Source organism: Staurois parvus, unplaced genomic scaffold, assembly GCF_062004578.1.
Source record: "Staurois parvus isolate SC_StPar_1 unplaced genomic scaffold, SC_StPar_1.0 ptg000119l, whole genome shotgun sequence".
NCBI lineage: Eukaryota > Metazoa > Chordata > Amphibia > Anura > Ranidae > Staurois > Staurois parvus.
The window spans coordinates 1,876,985-1,898,380 of NW_028317915.1; the positions used below are offsets into that span (position 1 = coordinate 1,876,985).

A 21,396-nucleotide genomic window follows, 5' to 3' on the forward strand; every position below is an offset into this window, starting at 1 on the left:
AATGGCTGCAACAGCACAGAATACACCTTCTGGAGTGGCCCAGTCAGAGTCCTGACCTCAACTCGATTGAAATGCTGTGGCATGACCTTAAGAGAGCGATTCATACCAGACATCCCAAGAATATTGCTACACTGAAACAGTTTTGTGAAGAGGAGTGGTCCAAAATGACTCCAGATCGTTGTGCAGGTCTGATCTGCAACTACAGGAAACGTTTGGTTGAGGTTATTGCTGCCAAAGGAGGGTCAACCAGTTATTAAGTCCAAAGGTTCACATACTTTTTCCTCCCTGCACTGTGAATGTTTACATGTTATGTGCAATTAAACCATGGCAACATCTAATGTTTGTGTAGTATTATGTTCAGCAGACTGTGTTCTTCTATTGTTGTGACTTAGATGACGTTCAGAGCACATTTTATGCCCAATTCATGCAAAACTCCACGTAATCCCAAGGGGTTCACATACTTTTTCTTGCAACTGTATGTGTGTATATATATATATATATATATATATATATATATATAGTGTGACACTGTACTGCTAGGGTGACAATATGTAGAAAAATATATATATACTTTTTTTTACATATTGTCACCCTAGCAGTACAGTGTCACCATGGTGATATTGTACTACTTGTGGGGGGTGATGAAGATTTTTTTTTTTTTTTTTTTACACACCGATTGCTTTTACACCCATAAAGGCTGTAAAAACAATCATTTCTCCTCCTCTCTGGCTGCATTCTTGCAGCCATTGAGAAATACTGTGAAAGCGGTGATTGGTCACAGCTTGTCACATGGTACAAGGCTGTTGTGAATAGACCTGTACCATGTGATCTGATCATTCACAGATTTCACACGTAGTAAGCAATGATGTCAGAAGTGACATCTTGCTTACTACTCTGCATGTGATCACCGATAGGCCAATTAGTGATCACATGATTGGGACCTCGCACAGAGGTCCCGTACGACGATCGGTGTTCCACTGTGTCCAGAGGACACTAGATTGCGGTGCAGCGCGCTCCCAGGGAGCGTCCACAAGCAGGAGGCAGGGAGGCCGTTTATAAACGTCAACCCGCCCCTGCACTGCCAGCGTCCGGCCGTTTATATACAACGGCCGGATGGGAAGTGGTTAATTTAATTTATATCTGCCTTGAATTCAACTTTCATATCATGAAATGAAACGTCAATGTACTGTTCTTTCTGTGGCATGATGCACTAATTCCATATCGGATAAATCCGCTCATAAGACGCGATTACTCATGGGTAACCCTGCCTAGTTTCTCACTTTTATTCTGCGAAATATAAAAGAATAGGCTGCATGTTGCAGAGCTGGAAAATTAAAAGCAATAAAAGTATGAAGAAGAGAGCAGTAATCAGGGCGCTGTCACGCTGCGGAACAACAGTCAACAAAGCATACGTTGAAACAGATTTGTCATGCACCGACTGGCTGCTTCCTCAAGCGTTTCCAGTCTTGATTGCAGATTTTATGGCTGCACTATATCCTAAGCTGCAATCTAGCACATATGGGCACCGACAGCATTCACAATCCAGCATCCGCCAATGCTTCAAGGACGCCTTGGCAGAATAATTATTAGGAGGAGGATGGGAGAGAGGGACTCTGGACCGAATCCAGCACATGGCTAGCCTGTTAACCACGCAACAATTAAAGCAGAAAGGTTTATTTTTAAACTGTCTTCAAGAATATGTGAAGCCAATTCTGATTTGGCTTTGAATGGAGTGGGGAAGGACTAGGCCTTCTGTTAGGTTTCTATTGATGTCTGCGGCTCGGCCAGGGAAAGTTACCCTCTATTACAGCTGACATCTGACTGCGGCTGGGGAGAAAACAGAAAAGAAAAAAACCCACATACGACAAAACCCCAAACAAGAAGAGGAAGAAAAAAAAAAAAAAAAAAAACACGACAACCCCCTTTCATTAAGACAAAAGAAAAAAAAAAACCAAAAAAAACCCAAAAAAATAAATAAACACACACGACAACTCCCCCCCCCCCTAAAGAAGACAAAAAAACCCCAACCCCCCACCCCATTAAGACAAAAGAAGAAAGACAAAGAAAACCACAAAGCCCCCCCCCCAAAAAAAAAAAAAACCCCCCGCCAAAAACGACAAACAAGGAAAAATAAAAATAAAAAGAAACACGACCCCCCCCCCAAAGAAGACAACCCCTCTCCCATTAAGACAAAAGAAAAAAAAAAACACAACCCCCCCCCAAAGAAGACAACCCCTCTTCCATTAAGTAAAAAAAAAAAAAACACAAAAAAAAAAAAACAGCCCCCCCAAAGAAGACAACCCCTCTTCCATTAAGACAAAAGAAAAAAAGCAAAAAAAAGCAAAAAAAAAAACACAACCCCCCCCAAAGAAGACAACCCCTCTTCCATTAAGACAAAAGAAAAAAAAAAAAAACAACCCCCCCAAAGAAGACAACCCCTCTTCCATTAAGACAAAAGAAAAAAAGAAAAAAAAAAAGGCAAAGCCCCCCTCCCCAAAAAAAAAAAAAAAACACAGATAAAAAAAACACCACAAAACACCCTCAAAACCCCCCCCCCCCAAAAAAAAAAAAAAAAAAAAGACAAAAAAACAAACTTTGTTTTTGATGGTTACTACTGACGGTTCCTCATGCCTCCATAGTATTTTTGAGCCCTCAGGTGAAGCTGGGGCATCTGTCAGATATTGGCCACACAATAGACCAGCTTACTCAACAATCTGAACGCAGGAGGAACCCTGGAAATAACTTTCTGGTCTCAGGGAACCCCTGCTAAAAATTTCTATATCTACAACTCATGATCAGGGGTGTGGAAATTTTTGGAAAAACCACTTGTTCCCCACAACAATCTACTTGTCCTGATAATAAAAAAAAATTAAAAATTACCCAAACCCGTATTTAAATCTGAGGTGCTTTTAGGAATGTCAACTTAAACATTTAATTTTTTTTTTTTTTTTTAAAACATTGCACTGTGTATCTCCTCCTCCCCTCCCTGCCTCTCTCCAGCACCGCACCGGGGAACTAGCAGTGAGGGGAGGGACCTTGAAGTGTAATGAGCACCGATTGGGTGCTCCTCAGGAAAGGGGAGTGTCAGGCTTATCCTTTTCACTGCCAAAGCTGCTTTTGTGTTTTTTGCATGTTTAAAAAACCATTTTGGGCTTGAAGATTACACAAAACCCCCAAACATGATATATTTTCTGAAAGCAGACACCCTAGAGCACAGGTGTCAAACAAAATGCCTGCGGGCCAAATCTGGCCCTCCAGGCCATTTCATGTGGCCCTTGCACCTCTCCTGCAGGTACCCCTTGTCTCCATCCCCCACCTTGTCTTGGCAATCGGCAGCAGAGAGAACTGCCCTGCCAAATCCTGCACCTCTCAGTGCAGCTGCAGCACCCCTCATCTCTGCCTCCCCTGGTCTCAGCATTCAGCAGACTCTGGTAACGGACTCCACTTTTCCTCTGGTCCTCCTCCAGACCTTGCACTTTCTGCTTTCCAGCTTTGCCCCCGAACGGGGTGCACTGTTGATGTTAGGGACGGTGTGGGATTCTTGACATCTGACGTACTGGGGGGGTGGGGTGCTCTGGACATCTAGTCTTACAGATACAACCGGCCCTTTGAGGACAATTATAATGCCGACAGGCCCGTGATGAAATGGAGTTGGACACCCCTGCCCTAGAGAATAAAATAGTGGTAGTTCCAATTTTTCATGTCGTAGGATAGTACATGCAAAATTAAAAAAACAAAAAAAAGCAAAAGTTAATTTTAAGGCACAAAAAAAGCAATAAATTACCCTATTTTTTGGCAAAATATAAAAGTATAAAAGATGAGGTTGTGGCGAGTAATTAGATACCCAAGCTGTGTGAAAGCAATCAGGAAGCAGCATAGCCACCCACATACTTTCACCTGAAAGATGAGGGCTAGAGGTTAAAAAAACCCCCAAAAAACGACCTGCTTGGTGCCCGGAAGTACATGTCCCGGGCGTTGGGCGATACAAATTCAACATTCCTGTTATATTCGTGTGATGATCAGTGGGAAGAGTTATCCTCACACTTGTCATTGGGAAGAATGTTCCTCTTATAGATAGCTAAAAAGATCAATGGTGTCAGTGGGAACTTATTTGAGAGGCAGGAATTGGTCAAGGAACCCCTAGCAACCTCTGGAGGATCCCTAGCTGAGAAACCCCGCAGTAGACCTTCACTAGACAATGTAATGCCTTGCTTGCAAAGTGGTCCTCGTTCCTCCACAGTATTTAGAATCCCTTTGGTGAAGGTGGGGCAAAAGCCTTTTTCTCAATGTCATATTGTCCACACATCAGACCTACACCTGAGATGATTCAATGAATTGCTTGTCTGCTGTTCCTTCTGTCTCCATAGTATTTTAAATCCCTTGGGTGAAGTTGGGACAATGGACTTCTTCTGAATGTCAGATATCCTCATATCAAACCTTGACCAAAAATAATGTGGATTACTTGCCCCGCGTTCCTCATGCCACCATAGTATTTATAATCTTCTGGGCGAAGCTGATGCAAAACACTTCTGAATGTCAGATATCCTCAAACCACCATATAACACAGCCAAGGGCCCGCAATGAACACCTGTGGACATGAGTGCTACATCTGGCAAGCTCCTTTGGTTGAAAACCACGCGGAAATAAGTATCTAGCTACAAAACAAATATTTTGGGAGGGTCCTTTGGATCAGCTGTGCCCAGTCTAAACATGGAAGCTGGAGTTACAGAAAGGGTGAAAGACAACTGCGGGCCAAATCTGGATCTACAGGCCATTTCATGTGGTCCTCACACCTCTCCTGCAGCGCCCCCCCCTTGTCTCAGCAGTCAGTAGCGGAGAAGACAACAGAACTCCTCCGCTAGATCCTGCGCTTCTCTGTGCGGCCACGGAGCGGCTCGTCTCTAGCACCACACCTCTTTCCCCATTTCAGCAGTAGGCAGCAGAGATGCCCGAACTCCTACAGATCTTGCACCTCTCTGTGCAGTGCAGCACCGCCTCATCTTCACCTCCCCGGGTCTCAGCATTCAGTAGACCCCATCCCTCCTCTGGTCCTCCTGCAGACCCTGCATTTTCTGCTTCCCAGCTCCGTCCCCAGCTTCTTCCTAGCAGCAACACAAGGTAAAAGGGATGCACTGTGATGTAAGGAAGGGAGGGGGATTCTTGAATTCTGATGGAGGGATCTTGTCTTGACATCTGATGAAAGGTGGGGGATGGGGTGCTCCAGACATACACTCACCGGCCACTTTATTAGGTACACCTTGCTAGCGCCAAAAAAAAATCTCCCCCACACCATTACACCACCAGCAGCCTGAACCGTTGATACAAGACAGTATGGATCTACCACACCATGACACCACCACCACCAGCCTGAACCGTTGATACAAGGCAGGATGCATCCACCACACCATGACACCACCACCACCAGCCTGAACCATTGATACAAGGCAGGATGGATCCTCCACACCATGACACCACCACCACCAGCCTGAACCGTTGATACAAGGCAGGATGGATCCACCACACCATGACACCACCACCACCAGCCTGAACCGTTGATACAAGGCAGGATGGATCCTCCACACCACGACACCACCACCACCAGTCTGAACCATTGATACAAGGCAGGATGGATCCTCCACACCATGACACCACCACCACCAGCCTGAACCGTTGATACAAGGCAGGATGGATCCATGCTTTCCTGTTTACGCCAAATTCTGACCCTACCATCTGAAATGTCACAGCAACCAGTCTTCCCCTCTGATCTCAACAAGGCATTTTCCTCCACACAACTGCTGCTCACTGGATATTTTCTCTTTTTTGGACCATTCTCTGTAAGCCCTAGATATGGATGTGTGAGGAAATCCCAGCAGATCAGCAGTTTTTGAAATACTCAGACCAACCCGTCTGGCACCAACAACCATGCCATGTTCAAAGTCACTTAAAATTCCCTTTCTTCCACATTCTGATGGTTTGAACTTCAGCAAGTCGTCTTCACCACGTCTAGATGCCTAAATGCATTGAGTTGCTACCATGTGATTGGCTGATTAGCCATTTGTGTTACCAAGAAATTGAACCCAATAAAGTAGCCGGTGTGTGTATAGTTTTCAGGGCAACCATGATGCTGATGTGACCCATAATGCAATTTGACCCCACAGGTCTAAGATGTTCCCAATGACATAACACTTTAAACAGTGCTAAAGCATTGTGTTGGACTGTGCTGTTATGAAACAATCTGTAGCAGAATTTGGAAGACCAGGACCCGATCAGGCCATTGGTTCCAGCCCTACACCCCTGCTGAGACCTGGCACAACCACTCATGGATGGGACTGAAATGAGGTCTGGTACATAGCGGGTTGCACCCTGAGCACTGGCAGGCTGTTTGGTTTCAAGAATCTGGAAAGACCTGGCGATTACACAGAGCTTTCTTTCCTCAATCCCCGGGGCTGAATGGAGTGATGGGGGAGCAAAGGGAATGTATGTGCAACTGGGAAGGGGGGCATTAACCCCTTGACTTCGTCACACAAATATGCGGCCTCACAGAACTGGGCTTTTTTCCGTGGGGCCGCATATTTGCGTACCTGTCTTTGTGCTGGGAACGCGCCGCACCTGCGCACTCCCAGCACAAGGACCGCGGTGTCACTGAGAGCCCCGGGTCCCGCTCTAACGATTGGGACCCGGGACTCCCGATTCCGGGTCACATGATTGCATCCGATTGGCTATCACAGTGATCAGTCACTATGCATCCCGGCCCCCTTGTTTTTTTTCCTCTCTCTATGAATGCAGAAGAGACATACATTGTATCTCTCTAACTCCTGGCATAGAGAGAAAAAAAAAATGTTTGTTAAAAAAAATAAATAAAAAATAAAATTAAAAAAAAGAAAAAATACCTAGATCAAGGTTTGATCTAGTTCAGTGCCAGGGTTATTGTTTGGGTCAGGGTCAAAGGTCAGGGTTAAAAAAAAAAATAATTGGTGTCCGTGTGTCCCGATCAGCGTGTCAGGAGCTGTCCGGGAACTGACAGAAAGCACAGCCACTGCAGCTGTGCTCTCTGTCAGCGATTGCCGCTAATTGCCGGGACATAGCCGGTAACGACCGGCTGTGACCCGGCGACTGACATCCGCGGCCATGATCGGCGGGACAGGTAGGGCGGCGGCGCGCCTCGCACGCGCCCCCTACCTGTTTTGAAAAACACACGTTTTAAAACGTGGTTTTGCCCAGCCGTGCCGCCGTATTTCTACAGTGGCTGGGCGGCATGTGGTTAAAGAAGAACTTCAATTTTCCTTTACATTTTATTTTCTATCCCATCTTACCTTGTCCACTGGGTTGTCTTTAAAAAAAAAAACAAACATACATGCCCAACGAATCCAGCATTGCCTGTTCTCTGTTTCAACACTTAAGGTTGGGTCTCAAACTGCCATTTTCTCTTCCTACATGTCTGCCACTTCCTGCCGGCCCATTGATGATGTGCCTCAGCACATGTGCTGCATGCTGGATGACTCCCAGCACATGCGCAGTATGGCCTTGAGTGCTGGAAGCCTAGAGCACGGTTTCTCAACCTTTTTTTCAAAGGCACCCTTAAAAATTATACACAGTCCCAGGGGCGGACTGACAACTCATGGGGCCCCCAGGCAATAGGGGATCATGGGGCCCCTGTGTCTTTGCCCAAACTCAAAAAAGCCTATGAAAAGGGTACCAGGGGCATCTCATGGGGCCCCCTACTGACCCCGGGCCCTCGGGCAGTGCCAGAGTTTCCAAATGGTCAGTACGCCCCTGTACAGTCCTGAGGAACCCTTTAAAATTATGGAAAATCTTGAGGCACCCCATTCTAAAAACATGAAACGTATTATATAAAGCAGTAACGACCATACATGTAGGACACCCAATATTAACCACTTCATGTCCGGACACTTTTACCCCCTTCCTGTCCAGGACAATTTTCAGCACCATCACACTTTGAATGACAATTGCGCAGTCATGCAACACTGTACCCATATGAATTTAACTTTTTTTGGAGACAGATAAAACTTTATTTTGGTGGTATTTATTCACCACTGGGATTTTTATTTTTTTTGCTATATAAAATGAAAAGTCCAAAAATTTAGAAAAAAAGTTTCTTAAAATTTTGCAAATAATCTTTCTTCATAAATCTTGGCCAAAATGTATTAATTTATCTTTTTAGTAAAAAAAAAAAACCAAATTAGTTTATAACCAAAAAGTAAAATAAAAAAAATAAAAAAATTGTTAATTTTTTTTTCTTTTTAACATACCGTCACCCTAGCAGTACAGTGTCACCATAGTGACACTGTACTAGTCAGGGGGGGTGATGGATATTTCTTTTTACGCTGATTGCTTTTACACCCATATCATTTCTCCTCATTCTTGCAGCCTTTGAGAAATACTGAGTGAGCTGTGATTGGTCACAGCTTGTCACAAGGTACAAGGCTGTTGTGAATAGCCTTGTACCATGTGATCTCTGTGATCATTCACAGATTTCACACTTAGTAAGCAATGATGTCAGAAGTGACGTCTTGCTTACTCCTATTCATGTGATCACCGATTGGCCAATCAGTGATCACATGATCGGGACCTCACACAGAGGTCCCGTACAGCGACCGGTGTTGCACTGTGTCCGGAGGACACAGCACTGCGATCCAGTGCCCGGTGCGCACTCCCAGGGAAAGCCCACAGTCCAAAATGGCGGGTGTCATTTATGAACAGCAACCTGCCCCTGCACTACTCTGATCCGGCCGTTTATATACATGGGCCGGATGGGAAGTGGTTAAAAGGTGATTTATTTTTCCAAAGCAAATACACTTCTGCACACTGGTACTGAGTAGTATTCCATTGTTTCTCTTCTCTTTCAGTTTTTCTCCATCACTGAGCCCAGCACTGATGGAGAATGGCGGGGAGGGTAAAACTAGGATTCTGTGCAGGCAACAGACATCCTCCTTATCAACTGATATCATTGGTTGTCGGGACGCCGGCAGCTAAAAAGTCATAATGGTGCACAATGCAAACCTGTGACATTGTGTAACTAAAAGGCAGGCTTGTATACAAGTTATGGGCAATTATTAGACATTTTGCCAAGGCACCCCAGGGTGCCTGGGCACCCCGATTGAGAAAGGCTGGCCTAGAGTATGGGAGCAAACACGCCCCTTCGTCGGCGGGAGGAATAACGCCCCATCGTCGGCGGGAGGAATAACGCCCCATCGTCGGCGGGAGGAATAACGCCCCATCGTCGGCGGGAGGAATAACGCCCCATCGTCGGCGGGAGGAATAACGCCCCATCGTCGGCGTCTGTGGCAGCAATTATGCTCCATTGTTTGTGTCAGTGGGAGGAATAGTGCTCCTTTGTTGGTGTCAGTGGCAGTAATTATGCCCCATTGTTGGTGTCAGTGCAAGGAATAGTTCCTTGTATCATTGGTGTCAGTGGCAATAACCATGGCCAATTGTTGGTGTCAGTGAAGAAATAGTTTCTCAAATAAGTGGGAGAAATACATAGTGACCCAAGGCTGGATAAAGGAGCGCAAAGGGCCACATTTGTCCCCCAGGCCACAATCTGGAGAGGACTGTTTTAGGCAGTGTTCAATCAAAGCTAGCCACCAATCTGAGCACGCTGCCTGCAACGGTTTCCCCGAACAAGAAATACTATATGCAAATCGGATATCAAGTTCAGTCTTTCTATAAATATTCTACTGCTGAAGGCTCATCATTATAGAAAATTCACATTCACTCTAATTAAACCAACAACACAAAGGAAAAAAAAAAATCTAATTAACTACTGACGAGGGTTTCTTCTCCGCTTCTAATAATTACAACCAAACAAATCATTAAACTGTCAGCACAAGGAAAAATAAAACTCCTTAAATGGCGCGTGTATCCGCGACGTGGCCTACGCCTCTTATTTACTGTCTTGTTAGGATGCCGCTTAAGGCTTAAAAAGAGAAACCAAAAAGGGTTTTCAGAAATAATTGTATATCAAAACAAGCCAACGTTATTTATTTTTGAATCAAGTAAAGTTATTACTTCTGTGACGGCCATGGGAGTCACTTCCATTTTATATTCTTTTAACCAAATAGTAACACTCAGCTAGCCTGGCCATGGTCTCCTGTTTAGTGCTCTGTTCCATGACACCACACTGCAAAGGCACATCGTTCCATTGACGTCTGCATCACAAATGGTGATTAGAGTGGGAATGACAGATAGGTGGGGCTTGGGGCTGATAGATATTAGCCAATTAGAAAAGCGATGTGTGTATACTGCGTCCCCACAGACTACTCCCCCTACTGCGTCACCCAAGATTTGTAGGGATAAGAGACCCGCATCCATTGCTGCTTTGGTACAAGTGAATGAATGCGAACATAATCATTCACAAGCACCCAGGGGCGGAATGACCATTTGGAAACTCGGGCACCGCCCAAGGGCCCCGGGGTCAGTAGGGGGCCCCATGAGATGCTCCTGGTACCTTTTGCATAGGCTTTTTTGAGTTTGGGCAAGGACACAGGGGCCCCATGATCCCCTATTGCCCGGGGGCCCCATGGGTTGTCAGTCCGCCCCTGCTTACAACCCACCAAAAAATTTAAACAAATGCCACTGTTAGGAAAATTAGCAAATGGCTTCAGTGAGATTTAGGCTCCATGCACACTGGGGGGCATTTTAACACTGGTAACGCTAGCTGTGTAAAGTCCCATTAAAAATGTGCATTTTTTGTGTTTTTGTATTACAGTTGTGTTTTTTAGAGGTTTTTTTTTTTAATCACAAATTTTTTTTTATTTTTGGTAATAAAAAAAAAAAAAAAAAAAAAGGTTCAAAAACGCTGGTTTGCTGGGATTTACCATGTTTTTCAGCGTTAGTTTTTACAGATAAACGCCTCTAAAAATCCACTAGGTCTTTTTTTTTTATTCAGCAAAAAAACGCCCCTGCCAAAAAACGTTGATTCCAGTCTATGTGTGAATGGACACAGGAGAACATGCTGGGAGTGTTACTGGCTGTAGAAAAAAACATCAAAAGCCAAAAACAGCCGCTGTAAAAATGTCCAGTGTTCATGTGGACTAAAGACCCAGCATTGGGGGTGACCGTGTTCCTCTCAACTCCTCTTGGAAAAAAAAAAAAAAAAAAAAAAATTTCCGGTCTCAGGGAACCAGTGTTAAAAAAATGACTATCTATAACTCATGATATATTAGTGTGAGGGTCAGTAGGAAGAGTGCTTCTTATACTTGTGGTCTTTGGGAAGAATTGTCAGTTGTCAGTCCGCCCCTGCAAGCACCCATAGAAAAATTAGCAAATGCAGCAGAAACCCAAAAGTCACCAACAGTAACAGTGAATAGAGGAGTGAGGAACACATTGACTACTAGCTGCTGATCACTGGCACATGACTGTAATCAAGTGTTGCCCCAGCATTGTTTTTTCATACCCCCCCCCCCCCCCATTACCACATCCGTACCTTGTGCAGAAATCATTGATGACAATCTGGGTTCGAAAACCATGCATCAGTTGGGTCAATGTAAGTTAGGGTGCCCCTGACAGTGAGGAGCCTACTGAGCATGCTCTGAAACGCGTTACCGCCCCCTTCACCTCTGCCCTCCAAGCCTCATTTTGATAGACACATCCTAGTTCATACTTCCTGATCCTATAGACGGAGCTGCTGCTGGACGGCTGATGATGTCTCACCTGGATCTTCACACACCACACAATGAGTCTTTTTAACTATTTATCTTGTAAGTGCGATTTATCTATTGTTCACTAATAAATGGTCTAGTCCAGTGTTGCTCAACCTTTTTTCAGTCAAGGCACCCTTTAATATTATGGATAATCTGAAGGAACCCTTTAAAATTCTGCACAACCTCAAGACACCCCGATCTAAAATGTAAAAACCTATTCTACACACATCCAGTACACCCAATGTTAGAGGTTAGAGGGGATTTATTCTTCCAAAGCAAATACACCTTTGCACACTGGTACTGATTAGTATTCTAGGGTCTCTCTCATTTTCTCTCCCTCACTCACTGCTAATGTGACCCCAGTACTGACGGAGAGGGGCAGGGGAGGGCCAAAGAAGAATGATGTGCATGCACCCGACGTCCTCCTTATCAACTGATGATGTCATTGGTTGTTAGGATGCTGACAGCTAGAAGGTCATAAAAGTGCACAACAAAAACCTGTGGCTTTGTGTACTAAAAGGCAGGATTGATCCACCTGCTGTTTTGTATACATTTTTTGGGCATTTTGCCAAGGCACTCTTGAAGAAGCCTGAAGGCACCCCTGAAGAAGCCTGAAGGCACCCCTGAAGAAGCCTGAAGGCACCCTGGTTGAGAAAGGCTGGTCTATACTGCACTTAGAGGCGCCTTCCTCTCTTTTTCATGTTTACTGCATTAGAGCCTTGCTTCCACTCTAAGAACAGCTGCCTCAGTGTTACTGCTCCCATCCATCCATCCATCCCTGATATCCATCTGGCACCTTTATCCTACAGCTACAGAGGTTGGGCTCCAACAAGCACGCCCTATATAATATACATCTTCTGCTTGTGGCCACACACTAAGTTTTGCAGATTGTTGGAAAACCTTCTTTGATTCTTCCTCCTTGAGCCTCATTCACAAGAACACATGTGCTACTGTCAATGTCTGGCAAACATTCAAGAAATTAGCTCAAGGAAGGACAGATATGCTCCCTGTTCTCAGGGGGAGAACATATCTGCTTGTCTATGGGAAGCCGTATGGTCAAGGAGCAGAGAGAAGTGAATCTCTACAATGTGGCAGAGAACCTTGAAGTGATCAAAAAAAAAAGAAAACCTAAAAAGATCAGTTTGCCCTTCTGGTGTACAGATGAATACACAGAAAAAAACATCCTAACTTCCAAAATATACAGACATCCCTGTAGGGCAGCACAGCCAGGTTGGTGACCATACTTTTCCTTGGCTGCAGTTAAAGATGTCTCACTGGGTGATCCTTTGATATTTTCAAGCAGCTGCACAAAGATTACAAAGCCCCACAGAACTGTGTGATCTTTTAATTATATGCATGAACAGGAACTGCGGGGCTGTGCAATCATTCTACAGCTGCTTGTAAACAAAAACAGCCCCGGCAGATGGATCACACAGCGCTGATCGATCTTTCACTTTTATAAATGAATGATCAGCACTGTCGGCCCGGTACCATGCATGACTCTGTGTTGATCATTCATGTGGCTGTGCAGGCATAGAAGCACTGACAGAACACACAGCACCACAGGCTGTTAGATCTTTTGCGAATGTTATTTCTGGTCTCCAGAGTGGCCCCTGCTGCCAGAGACCAGAAATGTCATTTACAAACGAGTCTCCATTCTAGCAGCGTTGTCGGACGGCTGGGGGGAAAACCATCTGACTGTGTTGCTTAGCAACAGCAAGACAGACCCCAATGGGACCAAGTGTTACATGCACCTAGTGCCCTAAGGGAATGACCAACATTTTAAAATTGTCAGACTCTTTAACCCTTTGTCTGCATCTCTTTTAAAACAGCAGGAGGGAAAGGGGAAGGCTGGTTGATCACATGACCACTGTTAATGGCAACATGAGCAGGATCACTGTGATTGGCTATCAGAGTAGTCACATGGGTGGGAGCCATACCCACCGGCTACTGACCATTAGTAGGGGCCAAGAACAGTCTTTCACAGCTTAGTCTCTTTGATGGGAGCACGATTTCAACACAGAAACGTCGGCCGCCCAGCGACAAATGTGTGGAGTGTGGACGGGCAAATCCCAACCATATTTCTGCCGCACATGTGTGTTAGGCAATCATAAAGGGGTAAAAACCTTTGGGGGGGGGGGCCCACATTTAAAAAAAAAAAAAAAATGTTAGAAACCGCTTTAAATAAAGTTTATTGAAAATTGAGGCTTGTATATCCATGATGGCTAGGTATTACCCACCAATGCCATTCTTGATGGGCCTGCGGGCACATAAGCAGACATCAGTTATCACCTCCTCAGCCATATACAATAGACCGCGTATGTAGACTGAGCAAAGGACAGATCTCAGCGCTGTGTAGGGATGGTGGAGAGGCAGCCTATCAGTCTCTGTCGCGTTATCGGGAGAAGGACGGCGGTAATGAATGTTGATCAATGGCTTGTGCAGGGCAATATCCTACCTGAGCAAACTTGTGTATCTGTTCCACCACGGCAGCGAAAAGTGCATTGACGCTGTCATCGATGAGCGTCTGCATGTAATGCACGGCTTCCTCGTCAGACAGATCCAATCTAAATTTATCTTGTACCTGGAGGAGAAGAGAGAGAGGTGTGAAAGCTTAATGACGAGTGGAGAGGAGATGCAGAAAAAGTCAACAGTTTTGGCAGTTAGCAGAAGCTTTTCCACATGAAGCAATGGCCTGATTTAGCTGCGTGAGCTGGCAAACGGTATTTATAGAATTCTGAAAGATCTTTTGTTTTCTTTTTAAAGCTGAACTCAAGAATAAATATTGTCTAGGTTTCGGAGTCCTCTGTATTCTTCTTGAAACTCGACGTGCCTTGTGTATTTCTTCCGGATCTGTGCAGCAATCCAGTGTGAGACTTCCTGTAATAAAGACCGCTCACTGCCGCTCACTCTCCTTGTGCAGGGTGACTGGTCTTGTGTCCGCCCCCTTCTGTGGTTTCTACAGGTGGCCTGTGGTAGGTGGGGTCTGCTGGGCCCCTCCCACAGCTCTGCTCTTGGCACGGTGGTGATTTTACGGCTACACTCACATGCATTTGGCGGATACAAAAGTCGATTTATATCCTTTGTTGGCTATTGAGGAATAGATTTAAACAAATGTTTTTGTGGACAGAGTTCAGCTTTAAAGCAGTTGTAAATAAGATGTATACAGTGCATTCATAAGACCCCATTCACACTTGTTGAGCATTTTTGAGCTTCGAGCTGAAAAATGCTCAACAAGTAAAATCCCATTGGCTCCTGTTCACACAGCATTCTGTCGCCTGTGGCAAAACGCCTGTCGCTCAGAAAACTACTTGTGCTAATTATCAGGCAGATCTGAGTGTTTTGCCCCCATAGACTTGAATGGAAAACGCCTGAATGAGCATTTTTTTTTAAGCACTTTGAGCTTAAACAGCAGCTATTTCTATTGGCAGAAGAAAAGGAGGGAGCCAGGCGGCTGCCTTCTGGTCCACCTCTTCCTCTATCATTAGCCTCAGGACGCACCACTTGTGTTCACACTGCCACCACTTCGGTCACATAGGATCTTTACCATCCCAGACGAGGCTTGCCGGCTCCCATCCAGGCGCCCTGGTTTCTTGGCCTTCTCCTCCTACTGCCTATCCTATGGACCACTTCCATACCGGGCACTTTTACCCCCTTCCTGTCCAGGCCAATGTTCAGGTTTCAGCACTCTCACACTTTGAATGACAATTGCGCGATCATGCAACATTGTACCCAAACTAAAATTTTTATCATTTTCTTTACACAACTAGAGCTTTATTCTGGTGGTATTTAATCACCGCTGGGGTTTTTATTTTTTTGCTAAGTTTGCAAATAACTGTTTTTCATAAATTTAGGCCAAGATGTATTCTGCTACATTTCTTTGGTGAAAATAACCCAAATTAGTATTTATTATTTAGTCTGTAGTAAAGTTATAGAGTTCATAACCTATGGCATATATCTGAAAATTGATTAATCCTGAAGTACTGACAGCCGATCTAATGTCTTGAGGTCCAAGAATGTCAGGACGGTACAGATATCCCCCAAATGTCAGGACAGTACAGATATCCCCCAAATGTCAGAACAGTACAGATATCCCCCAAATGTCAGAACAGTACAGATATCCCCCAAATGTCAGGACGGTACAGATATCCCCCAAATGTCAGGACAGTACAGATATCCCCCAAATGTCAGGACAGTACAGATATCCCCCAAATGTCAGGACAGTACAGATATCCCCCCAAATGTCAGGACAGTACAGATATCCCCCAAATGACCCCTTTTTGCGAAGCAGACAGTCCGCCCTATTTCATAAGAGGCATAACGAGTCTTTTCAGTTGTAATTTTTTGGAAAATAAAAAAAAATTTTCACAAATTTTTTTTTACATACTGTCACCAGTGCAGTACAGCGTCATCATATAACTGGCATGGTGGTGATCAGGGACACTGACAATTTTTTTTTTTAAAGATTTGTTTTCATATTGCACTATGACCAAAGTAGTACAATGTTACCATAGTAACATTGTACTACTTTGGGGAAGTGATCAGTATTTTTTTTTTTTTTTTTCACAATTTGCTTAAAGAATTACTTTGCTATAAGCAAGCATTTACCTGAATGACATCGATTTATTCAGGTTTTTTTTGTGATTAGCTGTGATTTGGCCACGGCTAATCACATGACACAGCTGGGCTGTGATTGGCTCAGTTTGTGCATGTGGTCACTGTGACCATTCACAGCTAGACACACTTGTACACAATAGATGGCATGAAAGGAAGCCATCCATTGTATACAACTGTCATGTGACCTGCTGTGATTGGTCACATCAGATCACATGGTACTGGCAACGGGGCCGGTACACAGATCTGTCATCGGCCGTGTCCGAGGTACACGGCTGGTGACAGATCGCGCCGCAGTGTGGCCCTGCGCAATTCGCGTTCCGGAAAGGACACCATATGCGTCCACCAGGAGGGACGAGCTGTTCGCCCGGCCGCCATCTGGCTATAGGCCGGGCGGGAACTGGTTAATGACCATTGCATGTACTGCTATTTCTATTGGCCACAGCAAAAACATCTAAATGAAATCCGCCTAAAAAAATGCCAATAATATTTGCAAATCTGCTCAAAAAAACTCAGATCCCTGAAAAAAAAAAAAAAAAAAACCCAAAAAGCTCAGCTCAGTATGAACAGAGCCTAAAGTATTCAGATTCAGTATTAAGTACTGGTTTATTATTATTATTATACAGGATTTATATCCTTCAATTGTTTTGTAACTTGAAGGAAAATTTGTAAATTGAAGGATTTCACATAGTGATCACAAACTGAAGCCTTAGTGGGGGAGGTACCCTGTAGCACATCTTTTTTTACACTTCTTTTCACATCTTTACATGGTTTAGAATTTGAGAAAGGTTTGCAAATTTATGAAAATGAAAAACTGAAATCTCTTATCAGCACAAGTATTCAGACAATTGGCAACAACACTTGAAATTTAGCTCAGGTGCCTCTCACTTCTCGTTGATCGTTGCCAAGATGTTTCTACACCTTCACTGGAGTCCCCCCCCCCCCTCCCCCTGGTAAATTAAATTAATTGGACACAACTTGGAAAGGCACAACTCTATAAAAAAAGCCTCGCAGCTGGCAATGCATACTGTATCAGAGCAAAAGCCATGGGTCACGTCCTTACTTGGACCCATAACCTCCCCACTCCCCCTCTCGGCACCCCCCTACTCCCGACAGCCGCCGCAACCCCCTCAACCTCATATCTGTCCCCCTCCTCCCCACATCCACCCCTCCACTCAGGTTGCACTCCTGAACGCCCGCTCTCGGTTTGCAACAAGCTCACCACCATCCACGACCTCTGTCTCCCACAACCTCCTAGCGGTCACTAAAACCTGGATCCAAGCCACTGACACCACCTCCCCTGCAGCACTCTCCTATGGAGGCCTCGTCTGGACCCACTCACCCAGACCGAGCGGCCGCAGAGGCGGTGGGGTCGGTATGCTCCTGCCACGGCTGAGCACCTTCCAGGTCCTCCCTAACCCCCCCTCCCTATCCTTCTCGGCCCACTGCATCCGGCTCTTCTCTCCCACCCCCCTGAGGATTGCGGTAATCTATCGGCCTCCAGGCTCCGCATCCCCCTTCCTTGACGACTTTGCCACCTGGCTTCCCTACTTCCTCTCCTCCGAGCTACCGACCATCATCCTAGGGGACTTCAACATCCCCATCAACGCCAACAGCCCGGCTACTTCCCAACTCCTCCTTCGCACTCACACAGCACACACAGTCCTCCATCCACACCAATGGAAACACCCTGGACCACCTCTACTCCCACCTCTGCACCCCCCGCGACTTCACTAACACCCCCTTCCCCCTCTCTGACCACCACCTCCTCACATTCTCCATCTCCCCCTCCCTTAACCCCCCAAAGCATCTAACCATCACCTGCAACCTCCGCAACCTGAACCCGACCCATCTCCACCCGGCAGCTGACCGTCTGTATGACAGTATCCTTCCTCTGTCATGCCCTGACTTGGCCATTACTGTGTACATGACTCACTGTCGGCTGCCCTCGACTCCCTGGCACCCCTAACCACGCGTAGCACCAGACCCCGGCCGCTTCAACCCTGGCAAAACGACCATACGAAACGTCTCAAATGGCGCTGGCGCGCTTATGGCACAAAACCAGATCCCCTCGTGCGTTCTCCCTCTACAAAACCGCCTTCCTCACCTACACCACCTCCCTCCACGCCACCAAGCAAGCCTATTTCGTAACCCTTAACACCCTTTCCACCTGTCCTCGCCAGCTCTTCTCCACTTGCAAATCCCTGCTCTCTCCCCCCCACCTCCACTCAGCACCTCACTCACCGCCCACGAGATTGCCAATCATTTCCAAAACAAGATTGACGCAATCCGTAAGGACATTGTCAACTCACAATCTACCTCTCCACCCAGCCCCCCACCATCCCCTCAACCCTCCCCCGACCTCATAGCCACACTACCCCCCACTATTCCCAACGCCCCGCACACTATCACCTCCCCAACGCTCCGCTCCTTCAGCCCAGCTACCCCTGAGGAGGTCGCTAAGGTCTTCACTGAAGCCCACCTCACCACCTGCCCCCTGGACCCTATCCCCTCACAGCTCCTCCAGTCACCCCCCCCCCCTCCATCATTCCCTCCCTCACCCACATCTTCCATCTCTCCCTCTCCACTGGCACTTTCCCCTCCCCTCTAAAGCACACGCACATCACCCCCATACTCAAAAAACCCTCCCTTGACCCCACTGACCTGAACAACCTTAGACCCATCTCCCTGCTACCATTCACTTCCAAGCTCCTTGAGCGCCTGGCCTACAATCGCCTAAGCGCCCACCTCACTGATAACCTCCTTGATCCTCTACAGTCTGGCTTCCGTCCCCTGCACTCCACCGAAACCGCCCTACTTAAAATCACCAACGACCTGCTACCCGCCAAAGCTAATGGCCATTACTCTGTCCTCCTGCTCCTTGACCTCTCCGCGGCCTTCGACACTGTCGACCACCCTCTCCTCCTTACTAAACTGCACTCCCTTGGCATCAAGGATGCTGCTCTCTCCTGGTTCTCCTCCTACCTATCCCAACGCTCCTTCAGCGTCACCTATAACACTGCCACCTCCCCCTCTCTGACGGAGTCCCTCAAGGCTCTGTCCTCGGACCCCTCCTCTTCTCCATCTACACCTCCTCCCTTGGCAAACTAATACACTCCCACAGCTTCAACTACCACCTCTATGCCGACGACACACAAATTTACCTCTCCACCCCCCACCTCACTCTCCGCCCGCATCGCCCACCCCCTGAATGACATATCAGACTGGATGTCGCTCCATTTCCTCAAATTGAACCTGTCCAAAACCGAGCTCCTGGTCTTCCCCCCCCCCCCCCCTCCCGATCCTCTCCGTCGCTACTAACAACGCCACCATCACTCCCACCCCACATGCCAAAGTCCTGGGTGTCACCCTGGACTCAAACCTTTCCTTCCTACCTCACGTCCAATTACTATCAAGATCATGCAGGCTCCACCTCCGCAACATCTCCAAGATACGTACATTCCTCACCCCAGACACTACTAAACTACTCATTCACTCCATCTCACGCCTGGACTACTGCAACTCCCTTCTCAATGGCCTACCCAAACGCTATCCCCACTCCAGTCTATCCTGAACTCAGCGGCAAGACTCATCCACATCCGCCACCCCCCTCTGCCAATCCCTTCACTGGCTCCCGATTGCCCAGCGCATCAAATTCAAACTGCTAACTCTGTCCTACAAAGCCATTCACAACGCCGCCCCAAACTACCTAACCGACCTGATACCCAAACACTACCCTACCCGTGCCCTTCGTTCCTCACAGGACCTCCTACTCTCTAGCTCCCTGATCTCCTCCTCACACGCCCGATTGCAGGATTACTCCAGGACTTCCCCCATCCTCTGGAACTCCCTACCCCAATCCATCAGACTGTTACCTACCCTCCTCACCTTCAGGCGCACCCTGAAAACCCACCTCTTCAGGGAAGCCTACCCCACCCTCACCTAACAACTGACCTCCTCCACTCCTCCCACCACTCCATTATACAGGATTTATATAGCACCAACAGTTTGCGCAGCACTTCACAAAATGAAGGTAGACATCACAGTTACAATACAATTTAGTACAAGAGGAAACAGAGGGCCCGGCTCGTTAGAGCTTACAATCTAGGAGGAAGGGTTGAGTGATAATTCTCAACTGGAAGAAGTTTGGCATAAACAGGACTCTTCCAAGAGCTGGTCGCCTGGCCAAACTAAGCAATCAGGGCACAAGGGCCTTCATAAGAGGAGACAAAGAATCCTGTGTGGAGATGGGACAAAGTTCCAGAAGGACAACCATCACTGCAGCCCTCCACCGATCTAGGCTTTATGGCAGAATGGCTAGACGGAAGCCTCTCCTCAGTGAAAAAAAACACATGAATGACCACTTGGAATTTGCAGAAGCTTTTTGTGTATTCCATTGGTGAAAACACCTCTCCTCTACAGATACCATAGGGCAGTAGCATACTTTGAGGGGTGCAAGCCACACTGGGTACCAGCACTCTGGAGGTGCTGGCGACAATTTTTTCCTGTATGTTTTGTTGTGTTTCTGTTAGACAGGCAGAAGCAGCACTACTGTAGACCCAGTATTCTAAGTAGTGCAGCACCAGTTCAGAGCCATGAGGAGGCTCCTCTTCAGCTTCAGACCCAGCCAAGGGGAGGACTTCCCTCACTGAAATGCCTGCAACTGGTAAGCAGAGGGATACCTGCACTGAAGGGGGGTCTGCACTGGGGTGTTTACCTAGGGGTGGGATCTGTACTTTGGGGGTGTCTGTAAATTGATTACTAGTCTGTGATGCATCTCAAGCTGCCTTCTTACCACCATATTATATACACTGCAAGTTAGAAAGGTGGGCCATTATATGGAAGCATGCCTGGACTCTGGAAATGGAAGCATGCCTGGACTCTGGAAATGGAAGCATGCCTGGACTCTGGAAATGGAAGCATGCCTGTAGAAAGTAAGAAACCTCTTTAGTTGTTATGGACTTCTACAGTATCATGCATGCACACTTAGTGGCTCGCAGACAACATACGCTTGAGTCATGTCAAGGCGCTCGTGAAATCTGTAGTGAAGTAGGGAAAAATAAAAAAAACATTCTCCTAATTAACAGAGAAATGTGACTCCGCAAACCTATTAAGGTTC

General features: G+C 46.4%; 1 protein-coding gene across 1 annotated transcript in view; it reads right to left on the minus strand.

Moving 5' to 3' along the window:
• Nucleotides 1-21,396, minus strand: part of LOC149467201 (phosphatidylinositol 3-kinase catalytic subunit type 3-like) — a gene marked incomplete at its 5' end in the record, with an annotated part of 189,300 nt that overhangs the window by 25,686 nt on the left and 142,218 nt on the right. The window contains one exon of the mRNA XM_089672075.1: nucleotides 14,122-14,247. Coding sequence (XP_089528201.1) covers nucleotides 14,122-14,247 — 126 coding nt within the window. The remainder of the gene's footprint in view (nucleotides 1-14,121; nucleotides 14,248-21,396) is intronic.